Genomic DNA, 14412 nt, shown 5'->3' with positions numbered 1-14412 from the left:
TGTAATATCAGTACATGTATACTGTATACTGGTTTTTGACCTTCGATAAAAGGGGGAAATGGAAAGGACAAATGAGTATACATGGTTATAAGTCTCTAAAAAAGAGTAGGGAGGTCATCAGAGGAGCTGCACTTAGTGTCCCAGAGACAGCCAAAGTAGATACAAGCTAAGGTACTGGTTCTTCTGAGGGCTGCAGAGACCCACATGTTCTATGGTCATGGCAGATGACTCTGGAGTTCTGTGCCATATCAGTTGGCCCTACTTTGGAGTTTGTGTTCCTGAGTGTGATGGAGTTGGATTCAGATGTGACCTTTCTACACATGCCTCTTCTGTTACTTTTACCAGATCCGCGGTTGGCCCTGGGGTTGGTGTATACTCAGGAAACCTGAATCGCTGGACACTCCATGTGACATCCAGGTCCTGAGCCTCTGCAGACTTGCAACTCCTACCCTCTGGTTTATTGGACTTAACCCAGCCAGCTAACAGGGAGGTGAAGAAGGTCAACCACCATACCAGGGAGCCAAGAGTGCCTACAACTGCAGGCAGGAGAATTGCATCCATTATCTATGTGGAATTTAAGCCCCCCCTTGATATAGAGATGAAGCGGACATAACCATCCCAAGGTCCACAGGATGGAAGAATAGAGTAAGAATTAGAGTGAACTTACTGATATCCTACTATGGAACTATTGTGATTAGCAATGGAAGAAATTGTAGCACTGATGTGGAGAAAGTGGCCATGGTAGCTGCTGAGGGTAGGGAGATCAAAGAAGAGATATGATGTTGGGGCATTTTCAGGACTTGGAGTTGTCCTGGATGGTATTGCAGGCACAGATGCTGGACATTGTATGTCCTGCCATGGCCCACTGGGTAGACTGGGGGAGAGTGTAAACTATAGTGTAAACCATTGTCCATGTGGTGCAGCAGTGCTCCAAAATGTATTCACCAAATGCAGAGGATTTTCCATGATGATGAAGGAGGTTGTTGAGGTGGGAGAATTGGGGTGAGGAGGGTGGGGGATATACGGGGACCTCAGTTTTTTTGAATGTAACATTAAAAAAAAGAGGTCAAAGAAAACAAAATAAAACAAACAAAAAAACCCAATATGATATAATATTAGTCACAAACTTAATCAGTTGTTTTTTAAAAAAAGAAAAATGTTTTTACCAGTCTAATTAGATGTTTCCTTCTTTGGAAATTTTAATAAGAGAGAAAGTAATACAAAGTATAACATTTGCAGAAATTGTTTTAAAATATTATCACAGGTTATTCTTCCTACTATTATAATTAGTTGATATACATATACATATATATATTTAACTATTTTGAATTTATGTTTTGGTAAATGATGTATGTGAGAGTTCTTTGAAGCATATATCATTGTATTTATAACTCAGACAAACTCAGGATTGCATTTTTGGTCATGGAAGAAACATTTCCCTTAAAATTGAAACTACCATATTTTAAGTGTTTTTGTTAAATAAAAATGAATAAGCTTTTTTATATTGCAAAGGTGAAATTGTAGCTGCAAACTGAATATGTGAGACTAAATTGAAAACTGGAGAATTCAGAACACTAAGTATTAATTTTAACAGTCCACATATGAAAATACCTCCTGTATAGTAATAAATTAGAAAGTGGATTTCTGTGCTTCCCATGCTTTGGACTGTGGAGCCAACTTACCAAAACTGGAGAAGAGTTATCATAGTAAGATCAGTCAACTTTAATTGCATCTTATTTTACCAAAAGTTTCTCATAAAATAATCCTGGCCCAACTTTTTCCTCATTTAATTTCTATTTCATCTGAAATTAATGTCTACTCCAAAATTTCTTTGTACTTTTTCTGACAATTGAACATTTTTCAACCTTCATGTTTAGTATATTATGACATAGCTCCACACACTGATATATAGTTTTTAAAAACCGAAACAGGTTTATGCCCACTTTGATAATGGAGTTTTAATAATTTACCCTGATATCCCCAACCAAAATATTTGGTCCGCCTTTAGTTACCTTAATAATTTATTGACTTATGGAGGGACACATTACTTTCTCTTTTATAAAGAAAATGTTTTGTTCGAGTTATCACTTCCAGTGACTTATGCATGTATATTCCAGTGTTGATTCGTAGAGCTTCCTTTTATGTTTTCTAAGACATAGTCATTATCCTATATTTCAATAATACTTAAAGTCAAGTATGAAATGTGACTCATTTGTTTGGTCAAAAAAGTACAAGTATCTAATGTGTGTCAAATAACATCCTAAGCATTGCAGATACAAAACTGAATACAATGTTCATTCTATCATGCAGAATTCTATTATATTTTGGTAATGAATGAAAATAAACAGTATTTTTATGATATTATGAGATCAGTATGGTGAATGAGAACCATTCTTTCAGTAAAACTCTAATGGCACTTTACTACATACATGATATTGTGAGGATATGGAGGATGGATCATTCTAAGAATAGTTACGTGCTGCAGGGACAGTTACCGAACATTGTATGTCCTCCCATGGTCCACTGGGTGGACTGTGGGAGAGTGTGGGCTATGGTGTGGACTATTGACCATGAGGTGCAACAGTGCTCAGAGATGTATTCACCAAGTGCAATGAATGTCTCATGATGACGGAGGAGGTTGTTGTTATGGGGGGAGGAATAACATTAAAAAAATAAAGACAAAGAAACAGTTAAGGATGTCTTTCTGAAGCAGTTTGAGCTTGAAAGATGAGCAGGAATTAGGTAGTCTAGGTATATTTTTGTATAAATTAAAAATGCTTATGTTTACAAAGTAACAAAGGCAAAAATAACACTGTGATTTATGTGGTGCAAATAACTGAATAATTCTTAAAAATCATATTATATCATGTATTAGTCAGCCAAATGGGTGCTGATACAAAATACCAGAAATCTGCTGGCTGTTATAGAGGATACTTATTTGGGGTAGAAGCTTACAGTTACCAGGACATAAAACATAAGTGACTTCCCTCACCAAAGTCTATTTCCACATGTTGGAGCAAGATGACTGCCGAAGTTCATGAGCATTCAGGCTTCCTGGATTCCTCTGGGCTCAGCTCCTTTCTTTTCTCCACAAGGTGAGCTGTAGACTATGGGGCTCTCTAGGCATTGCCTCACTCCACAAGGTCAGTTGTATACTATTCAGGCGAATGACTCTGTCTCTATCCCTGGGGCTCTAGCTTCAGCATCAAACTCCAACATGGAAACTCCAACATCAAAATCCCTTCTACTCTGTCCTTTGCCATTGCCCTAATGATGTGGCCTTATCAAAGCCCTAATCATAATTTAATCATGCCCAGTTACAGAGCAGATTACAAACATAATCCAATATCTAATTTTGGAATTCATAACCATATCAAACTGCTTCTTATGTTATTTTCTCTTGAAATTGTTTCCTGATTACTCCAAGTCTCAGGGATCTTTCTATATGCTTTTATGACTTTTTTTTTCTGGAATTTTATATAATTCTAAGTTTTTCTACTTTCTTTTTGCAATTGATCTTTCCAAAAGGTAGTGCTTTAGTAAGAAATCATTTATAATCCCCAGGGTGACTTTTTTACTTTATCATATACATATCCTATGTATCATGCATATCTTAGAATGGTTTCCTACATTAGTGGCGTGCAGGGTGACTGCAGGGTGACTTTTCCCTCTAGTAAGTAAGAAAAGAACACTAATTTAGGCCACTAATGATTTTATGAACAATAAAGGGATTTTTAAAATCTTTCATGACTGCAATCTATGTTTCAGAGTTGTGAGTCTCTAGTTCTGTATTACAATAAGAATTATTTCATTAATTTTGAACTTCCCTCTTGCTCTTTGTTTAAACATTCCTCTGAAATACTAACAGATAGTAACTCTTATTTTTGTCTAGCTAAATATAACTAACTATTGAACCAACTGTGGCAGTTTGATATTATTTATGAATTCCAAAATAAAGATATGGATTATGTTTGTAAACTAGTCTTTTCTTCTGAGCATGATACTCTTTGATTTTATTAGATTCAGATGAGATGGCTTTGATGAAATTATTTTAAGATTTGGGCTTTGATTCGATCACATAATAAGGGTGACTCAGTTTAGGTCCCAGAATCTTTTTGGGCTCTCTATATAACGACACTCACCCAAGGAGTATGTTGTGAAATATATAGAGGAATAGAGAAAGCTCCATAGACAAAGAAGAGGAGAGAACTTGTCAGCTTTGATCCTGTGACCTGGTAAGAGAGATGAGCCATTCACCTGATAGTTTACAGCTGACTTTGTGAAGTGACAAGAACACAAGTCCAGAAAGAAATGAGTCCTCCAGCCTGTTGCTGAGATCAGAAGCTGGGCCTATTGCTGATATAAGAAGCTGGGCCCATGGAACCTTAAGAGGAAAGAGGAAGGTTGAACACGTGAAGACATCACCCACCATTTTGCTTCAACACGTGGCAGCAGAGTTTGGTAAGGAAGTAACTTTTATGGTAACTTGAGTTGGACTCTTTAAGGCCTTGTAACTGTAACTTCTACCCTAAATAAATACCCTTTATAAAAGCCAACAGATTTCTAGTACTTTGAATCACCATCCCAATGGCTGACTAATTAAACATACTATATCTGCACAACAAGGAAACAAAGACTTAGGAATTAAACAAACAGAACCGCAACTCTAAACACCAAGAACTCATCCCATTTTTACCCTGTCTTTCCTTCCTTTTACAGTTAAACGTTCCTGAAGTCATTCTCTGCATTCATTTGTCCCTTTAATAGTCTCACATTTACTCTTTAATCCACGCCGGTATGACTTCGACTTATCTACTCCAGAAATGAATGGTTTTCTTGGAAAAGTCATCTATATCCTGTAGGAAGCTGAATATATGAAATAATAATAATTAAGTAAGTAAGTAAATTTTAACTTCATCTTATTTGAACCTCAGGAGACTTACAGAGGTAATTCAAGATAAAGTTTTGCTCCTTGGACTGCTGTGGAACTGCCTACCTGATTACTTATATTTATTCTAGCTATGTTTTATCTGGTCTCTGAGACATTGTTTCTATGGCCTAATTCTCTTTAAATCTTTTAGTTTCCTCTTATCATTTTAGAAAAATTTGCTTACAATTCTAAGGCCCATGTTTCCTCAACAGATTCATCTAAAGTCATATCCTCTATCCATCTCATCAAGGGAATCCTGCAGCATTTGTTCTTTTTTATTAACTTGAATATGACATGATTCCTTTCATTTCAGCATCTGCAAATTTCTGAAATTTTGCCACACACACTGTAGTTAACTCCTACATAAACATTTGGATTCTTTACATACAAGTATTTCTTCAGGCAATCTTCCCCTGGCAAAAAACTAGATTGATTTCCCCCACTCTATGATCTCATAACTCCACGCACTTTCACTTTAAAGTACTCATGCCAATGATAATTAGAAATTTGTTTGATTGTTTATTTAGTATTTAGTATTTTACTCCTTTCTCATCAGAACATATTTTCCATGATAGCAGGAACCATGACTGTTTTATTTAACATTTCTTGTCCATCTCATTTTCTAAACACTTTAGAAGCTCAATATATACTTTTGAATGTATAAATAATTTCCACTTTAAGAATATTTAAAGAATCATTTTAGCCATCTATGTCTTGTACTTTAGAACAATTCAAATACTGTAAATAAAATTGTCCACATGATATAGACTCATCATCATTTCATAATGAAGACATTTTTTGGCTTATTTAAATTCTCAGGTGACTTCCAGAGGGATCATGTCTCTGAGTTAATCTCTTTCTCATCTTTTGGGATTTAACGTCTTAGGAATTCAGATCACTCTGTGGGCCTCTCCCTCCTCAGGTCTCCAAAGGAGGTCTACTATCCTGAGATCATTAAACTTCTTATTACTCATAAATTCCAGAAGCCCATTAATTCAGTGTACTGTGTCAGCTGACGTTATCTCAAGTATAAATCCCTTTCTCAGAAAGTTCTGTTTTCACCCAATACAAAACCTCTTGATAGGACTTCAGACTGTGAGTTTCTGCTCATGACCACAGTAAGTACCGAAACCTTTGCACAGTCATGGTCTAAATTACAGAGCATCCAATGGTTCATCATAAAACTTTCCTTGCGTTGTTTTGGGAACATGTTGCAATGGGGACTGGCCACAAAAGGACATTGATCTGCAATTTGAAAATATCAGGGTCATACACCATTCTAGAAATAGCCTTACCTATCAAAGAACTTACCAGTGGTTATTTAGTCTCTGCTGTCTTACCTTCAGGGTTAATATAATAACAGTTTTATTTATTTATTTATTTTTAGGATTTATTTATTTATTTCTCTCCCTCCCCCCCACCCTGGTTGTCTGTTCTCTGTGTCTATTTGCTCCGTCTTCTTTGTACGCTTCTGTTGTCAGTGGCAAGGGAATCTGTGTTTCTTTTTGTTGCGTCATCTTGTTGTGTCAGCTCTCCATGTGTGCGGCGCTATTCCTGGGCAGGCTGCACTTTCTTTCGTGCTGGGTGGCTCTCTTTACAGGGCGCACTCCTTGCACGTGGGGCTCCCCTACACGGGGACACCCCTGAGTGGCAGAGCACTCCTTGCACGCATCAGCACTGCGCAAGGGCCAGCTCCACACGGGTCAAGGAGGCCTGGGGTTTGAACCACAGACCTCCCATGTGGTAGACGGACGTCCTAACCACTGGGCCAAGTCTGCCGCCTAATAACAGTTTTAAATAACAGAACTTCATTCTATTTGTGGCTCACCTCAGATTGTTAAGAAATATTAAAAACAATTTATTTTCCTTCTGTGCAATATAATGACCTCCTTCTCTTAACTGTTTCTCTAAATGTCAAGAGAATGACATTTAAAATAAAGTGGTGAAAACATCATAGATACAGGCTGTGTGTTTAATATAAGGATATATAATAATAAGTGAATGTTTATGCACTTATGCACTTCCAAGTTCTTCAAAATGGAACTGCTATGCTGAACTTCTTCAGACCTCATATTTAAATACCCAAAGTAAAACTAGCTTCACCTCCAAGGCAGTTTGTGCCTGTTATACATTAAATTTTTCTATGGATAAATTTTATTTGTCTTGTCCTCAATTTACAACTGCCATCAAAGAAGAAAGTTTTAATCCAGTATGAGTGAGTGTATGTTTACACAAACATAATGGCAGCAAGAAGTATCCAAGATTAAATGCATCTAGTTGTTAATAAGAATACACTTTCCTTGGTTATATCACAGGATCACAGTGGATTATCCTTTCTTTCAGATTTTTCTTCTTGTCTTTAAAACTATTTATACCAAGAATAAATCTACAATAAATATAAATTGCTAACAATCCTAATTTTAAGATGCCTTTTTAACTTTAGTACCTGTTTTCCACCTTGTTTTTTCTTCGTCATAAACATGTAATAGTTTCCACTATGGCAAACATTTTGAGAATGAAATATCTTGCAAAATCAATAATTTTAATAGCAAGTTTTATGTGTATCTGAAGGGTAGGGTAAAAAGAGGTTTATACCAAGAAATGACACTCAGTGGGTGTGTATCATATTTAAGTGTCTTATATGCTACAAAGGAGTCTGACCTTTGTTTGAAGGAGTGTTTTAAGTAAGCGAATACGAGTTTTAGAAAGATGAAACAGCTACCAAAAAAGAAAGAAGCATGGTGAAATAAGAGATAAGTACAACCAGTCAACAAGAGAGGTATTTACAGTTTGAATTCCTGTTTTGTTTCTTTAAAGGTTTGAATTCCATCAGAAGCAGCAGTACCATAGAGAAAGAGTATATGACTTTTCCTTGAATTACTTCCACAGGTTAAGGAAGCAATTCTTTGTGAGTGGTGAGGAATGGGGACATCTGATTTTCTGGTTTAGGTTAGCCTGACTGAGCGGTTAGTTGGGCCATTGTGCAGTATAAAAAGTACATGAAAAGCAATAAATTTGACAAAAGATAATGAGTTCAGTTTTGAACATGGTTCTTAGCCTCCCATGGCTGTTATTTCAAATAATTCTTTTCTCTTATAATATCTTAAGCATCTTATTACTTGTACCAAAACGCTTTATTTACCTGTTATTTAGTTTCTCCAAGACTTAACCAGAAAAAGACATTATTTGCTATTTATGTCTCCACTGTATGACTCTTAAATTTACAAGTTCAGCCAAGATGACCTAACTTCTATTAAGCTATTCTTTCGTAACCTCAGAAGTTCATACAGAGTATAATAGTCGAGAAAAACTTCCTCTCTCCCCATCTGTAACAAGCCTTATGTCTGCAATTCTTTCATCAAAGACTGTGTATCAAGGTATTAGAAGCCTATATAAAACATTAATGGGTGCGCCGTTGCTGCCCGCGCGCTCACGCCGGGCTTCCCTTCAGCCTGGGCTGGAGCGCGGCGCTCGCCGTCCTGCTGGGCGCTGCTCTACGCCGCGGCACTGCAGCCGCCGCCTCCCGGGCGGGCCTTCGAGGCGGCCTACACCCCGCCCCCGCCCACGGCTCCGCCGCCGCTGTCCAGTCAGTTCGCTGCTACTCCCATGGGTCACGTGAGACAGATGAGGAGTTTGATGCTCCCTGGGTATCATACTTCAACAAGTCAGATATAGATGCTTGGGAATTACGTGAAGGAATGAACACGCTTGTTGGCTATGATCTGGTTCCAGAACCCAAAATCACTGATGCTGCTTTGCGGGCATGCAGATGGTTTAATGACTTCGCTAGTGCAGTACGCATCCTAGAGGTTGTTAAGGACAAAGCAGGACCTCACAAGGAAATCTACCCCTATGTCATCCAGGAACTTAGACCAACTTTAAATGAATTCGGAATCTCCACTCCAGAGAAACTGGACCTCGACAAAGTGTAAATTCCCATAGATGGTCTTCCCAAGAGTTTATTGGTGTTGCTACTTGATCATAAACTGTCACCTGGAAATATTAATGATAACATTAATGATAACATATTACCTTATTCCAACAAGTTTTCCTTTATTGAATACCAAACCATGTCATGGTAACTTGGACCTTAATAAAAGAGAAACGAGTTTGAAATGAAAAAAAAACAAACAAACACAAAAAACCATTAATGGGAAGCTATATCAACTTGAAGTCGTGTGGCTACAAAATTTAATCTGTACTAATTCATCATTTTTTTAGACTACAGTTATTATCAGTTAATAAAAATCTAAGCAAACAAGATTGGGAAATACGTGAAGGAAACAAACACATACACTTGATTACACGAAATATTTTATGAGACTGAAGAATGGTTTTGTAAAAAAAATAGAAAGAATTATATTAATACCGAAGCCCTTAACCTGGGATAATTGAAGAGAAAACAAATAGAAATTAGAGGTCCATGATAAATTTTCTCTCTGGATGGTAAACATTGATTATAACTTTTAAGTTTGTCTTCTGCTGGTAAAATCCTAGAATTTTCTTATTATTTACCTAAAATTACTATAAGAGATTGACTATAGAATTCATTCTGTTACACCAAAGCACATAATGTGAATACAGTTTTAAAGTGGTCTTTACATATGATTATGCCTGGAGAAAGAAACATTGAAACTTTTTTTCGTTAGGAAAATATGTCTGCTTCTCTTGAAATCTCTAATAGCTCAAAATTCCAGGTCTCTGAGTTCATCCTGATGGGATTCCCAGGTATTCACAGATGGCAACACTGGCTCTCCTTACCCTTTGCACTCCTCTACTTACTAGCAATTGGTGCTAGCACCCTCATCCTCACCACCATCTGCCAGGATTCTGCTCTACAGCAACCCATGTACTATTTCTTAGGCATGCTCTCTGTGGTGGACATGGGCCTGGCCACAACCATCATGCCCAAGATCCTGCCCATCCTCTGGTTTGATGCCAAGGTCATTAGTTTTTCTGAGCATTTTGCTCAGATTTGTGCAATTCATTGCTTTATTGGAATGGAGTCTGATATCTTCCTCGGCATGGTTTTTGATAGATATGTGGCCATTTGCCATACTCTTCGCTACTTATGAAATATCAAAATGCCTTAATCTTAAAAGCTACCCTGTTCATATGTTTAGAAATGGATTGTTTGCCATTACAGTGCCTGTGCTTGCAGCCCAACACAATTATTGCTCCAAGAATGAGATTGACGGTTGTCTATGCTCTAATCTTGGGGTTACATACCTCGCTTGGGATGACAGCAGGCCAAACAGAATATGTCAACTACTTCTGGCTTGGCTTATCATGGGAAGTGACCTAAGTCTTATGTTGTTGTCATATATTTTGATACTGCACTCTGTCCTTAGACTGAACTCAACCAAAGCTTGATTCAAGGCTCTGAGCACTTGTAGCTCCCAACTCATCTTCTTTTTTTTTTTTTTTCTGTACTGTCATTGTTTTGGTTTTGATCACTCACCTGGCAGAGACTAAGGCTGCTTTGATTCCAGTTCTACTGAATGTGATGCACAACATCATTCCCCCTGCCCTAAACCCTATGGTCTATGTTAGGACAAAAAAGCTTTGGGCAGGGTTCCAAAAGTTCCATTGTTTGGGCTTAAGAAACAAAATATAGAAACTTTTCCATGGACTTCAGATTGTTTTAAAGTGGATAGTAGAACTTAAAGGAGGATGGAAGCATAAGTGTCTTTGAGACCCCTTTTCACATTTTTAAGACAAATCATTGTGAAATTATCTGAGGAAAAAAAACATTTCAGTATCTCCAAAATTAAAGGACTTTATTCCAAACTAATCAAGTGGAATCATAATCCAGAATGAAAGATTGATTTCCACCTTTTAAAAGGAAAACCAATATAAAAAGACAAACATACATAAACATACATACTCACCAACAAAACACCAACCAAAGAACTAAGTGATTGAGACACAAATATCAGGTAATGCTTGCCCACTGATAGCTATAACTTGGTAGCCAAGAACTCAATCTGCTGAAGCAGTATCACTCCTGTAATATGAAATGCAGAGGCAGGTATGGAAAACACTTCAGATGAGCAGAGTGTACACACACTAAAATAAAGGTCTAGGTAAAATACAGGAAGACGCCCCAATATGGACAAATGGAACACAAGCAGTATAGATAGCTAGAAGAATCTGCTTCTTCATTTGCCTTTCCAGATCCATTCTCTGTTTTGTCTTCTCTGATCTGTTGCCCAGCAATCTTACTCTCATGTACTGAATAACCCAGGCTCCTTTGTCCTCTGGAATTAGTTTGAATTGAGCCAACAAGGGGCACTGGCAGGAGAAGAGAGTGCAAGAAGAGAGATGGTTTGGGCCTCCTTTGACCTCAAGATTCTGACTGGAAGTGTTCCATACAACATTTGCTAGGAAGCTCCAACTCTTATAGCTACCCAATAATACCTTACTTTTCCTTTCCCAGTCAGGACAAGAGACTTGTGCATAAAATTATTCTGATATTAGTTTCTGGGTGCTCCAAGAGCCATTTCTTTTCCAACATCCATTTTTGTTCCCTTAACCCCACCTACAATTCATTAATAGTAAGTTCATTAAAATTCTCTTTAGACATATTTCTGTGCACTTTTTTGTTTTCAAACTAGGATTCTGATGGATTCACGAACTTTATCTATACTAGGGGTTTCTAACAAGCAGTCTGTAATGCAAATTTTGTCAAAGGTCTCTATAATATCCTTTATAGCAATTATTTACAGGTTTGGAGTCTTAATCCATGATCAATCATTGCAGATGCTTGCCTTTTTTGTCTCTTTATTCTACTTTAATATATGACCTTTTCTCATATTTCTTTGACTTTGATTTTTTTTTTAAGACTACATGCCAGTTACTTTTTGAGTATCCCACAATTTAGGATTGTCTGGTGTTTCTTCATGATGAGTCTGGTGGCCATTCGTAAGCACCTCTCATTTGTCCCTTCCAGAAAGCCCAACGTGGGTTGCAGAGTTGACTGACAGCCTTTGTTTCCTGCTCCTTTGGATATACCATGACACTTATACAATGTTCACACTTCTTTTGGCTGCTCTGAGCCAGTGACTATCCATAGAGGAGAAAAGATTACCTAATTGATGTTATGAAACCAATATCAGCCTAATAACAAAGAAAGACAAAGATCCTGAAAGAAGAGAAGAACCCAGAGTAATCTCTCTAAAGAATATGATTCAAAAATTCTCAAAAAAACACTTGCAAACTGAACCCAATAGCATATCAAAAGAATAATACTCCATGATCCATCAAGTTTTATTCCTGATATACAAGGTAGGTTCAGCACAATGAAATCAAATAACATACTATAACACATTAAGTAATCTTAGGGAAGAAAACAGTAATTTTCTGATTGGTGTGGAAAAGGCATTTGACAAAATTCAGCATCCTTTTCTGAAGAAAATACTTCAAAAGATAGGAATAGAAGGAAAATTCATCAACATAATATAGGGCATATCTGAAAATTCTCATAGTCAGTGGGTAAATTTTGAAAGGATAAGGATCAATATAGAAAAAACTGTAACATTTCTGTACACTAGTAATGAACATCTAAGATGGAATTCAAAAAAGAAAAATCCCTTTTCAATAGCCGCTAAAAGAATAAAATATCTAGGAATTAATTTAACCAGGCATGTAAAAGCATTATACTTATAACTAAAAAACATTGCTAAAATAAATCAAAGAAGACCCAAGCCAATGGAAGGACATTTTGTTTTTGTACATGGATTGGAAGACTAACCATCGTGAAAATGTCAATTATATACACATGATTTATAGATTCAATGCAACATCAATCAAAATTCCAAAAACAGCCTATTATAAAGAAATAAAAATAAATAATTACTAAATTTAATTGAAAAGGAAAGGTGCTCCAATTATCCAAGAATACCCTAGAAAGGAAGAGTGAAGTCAGAGGACTCATACTTTCTGACCTTAGGCATAATTCAAAGCTACAGTAGTCAGAAGAGCCTTTTAGTGCCATAAAGAAGATACATTGATCAGTGGAATCTAACTGAGAGTTCAGAAATGGACCCTCACCTCTATGGTTAACTGATTTCATATTTTTTTGAATCAGACATGAGCTTTTTTGAGACTTACAACCATAAGATGGTCATCAAAGGTGGCAGGTCAGAGAATGAAAGTAGCGTTCCGCAAAGATCTGGAAAAATGAGGGGTTTCAAGACAAAGACATTCCATAGGGTATGAAAGCAGAGTTTGTATTAGGATCATATGAAACCCACAGAAGGGGACTAGCAATGTTATCAGAGTAAGGGAGAGAAGAGTTTTGAGAAGAGTGAAATTTACATTTGTGTATTGTATCCTTGTGTGGAGGTCTGTCATATCTTAACTTGTGTCCTGGAGCATGTAGGTGTCTACTTGCTGTGGGTCGATTTTCCCTTAAGGAGGGGACCCAGGGCCCTGAATCCACTGGGTCCTCACAATCCACCCCAATGCAGCAGCTTGCATCGCTCATAGGACTCAGACTAGATCCACATTCCACAACACCAGTGCAGCACACAACAGAATACTGTGTCTTCCACCAAAAGCTAGATAACCTATAAAGACATGCTGCCAAGGCCAAGACAGGGAGTTAAACCAATTAGACAGGGGATTAATACCTAATTTGTCAATATGATTTACGTGCTCTTGCATATGATTTAAGGCCTGTGAGACATTATGAGAGTGATAAGAAATTTATACACAACTTTGAACATTAATGAGGGTACACGTTCCACCTTGTGCCACAGTAAGAATGTCTAAACCCATTCTATTTTGCAGGACTGCTTTAGGTAGTTGGGTGGTTTATTCATTGAGCAGATTAATTGCTACTTTAAAATCGCTAAGAACTTGAGCAGCTACTTGTTTTTCAGTAACAATCGCAGCACCTCCTGATGTAAAGATAGCTAATGGAAAATACCACTAGGGGATGAACTTTATATCTGGCTTTGATCATTTCTGAATTGCTAGAAATAAGGGGCAAATAGTCATATGAACTGTCAGGGACATATGACTGTCCCCACATGCATTTTCCAGTCCAGTTGTTGAGCAAGTATGGTCATCCAATTTGCCCTCAAGTTCATAACCATCTGTTAAGCAACAGGTGAGCCCCAATGTTAAACTTTTCCATTAGAAAAGACTATCATATTTTAGTTTAACAGTAAAATCATAGAATTCAGGAGGGAGATACTTGGCACTCCCTGTTTTGAATTCACTCTAGGCATTCCATACATATGGTGGCAATATCATCTAATGAACCTAAAACATTATATATGGCATATCCTTATACAGACTTGGTTATATAAACATGATTCTTTACAAGAGAAAAAATGTATTTATGAGTCTCATTATAAGATGGCAGCTGGACTTCAGTCTTTTTTAAAATACTATACATGTTATTTTTTAAAAGATACATAGATTACATGAATGTTACATAACAATATGTGGCTTCCCATATGCTCTGCTCTCTA

The 14412-nt window shown here is 37.0% G+C and overlaps 1 protein-coding gene and 1 pseudogene across 1 annotated transcript; both read left to right on the top strand.

Moving 5' to 3' along the window:
* The first annotated feature begins 3021 nt into the window (after window positions 1–3021).
* On the top strand, window positions 3022–9013 carry LOC101421632 (cytochrome c oxidase subunit 5A, mitochondrial-like). Its single transcript, XM_071218361.1, has 2 exons — window positions 3022–3095; window positions 8382–9013. The coding sequence occupies exons 1-2, from the start codon at window positions 3022–3024 to the stop codon at window positions 8860–8862; spliced, it is 555 nt and encodes a 184-aa protein (XP_071074462.1). The 3' UTR covers window positions 8863–9013.
* A 572-nt stretch (window positions 9014–9585) lies between these two features.
* LOC101421200 (olfactory receptor 56B1-like) lies at window positions 9586–10547 on the top strand (annotated as a pseudogene).
* Window positions 10548–14412: the final 3865 nt, after the last annotated feature.

This window comes from Dasypus novemcinctus, chromosome 10 (genome assembly GCF_030445035.2).
Source record: "Dasypus novemcinctus isolate mDasNov1 chromosome 10, mDasNov1.1.hap2, whole genome shotgun sequence".
Lineage (NCBI taxonomy): Eukaryota > Metazoa > Chordata > Mammalia > Cingulata > Dasypodidae > Dasypus > Dasypus novemcinctus.
This window is presented reverse-complemented; position numbering and strand designations above follow the sequence as displayed.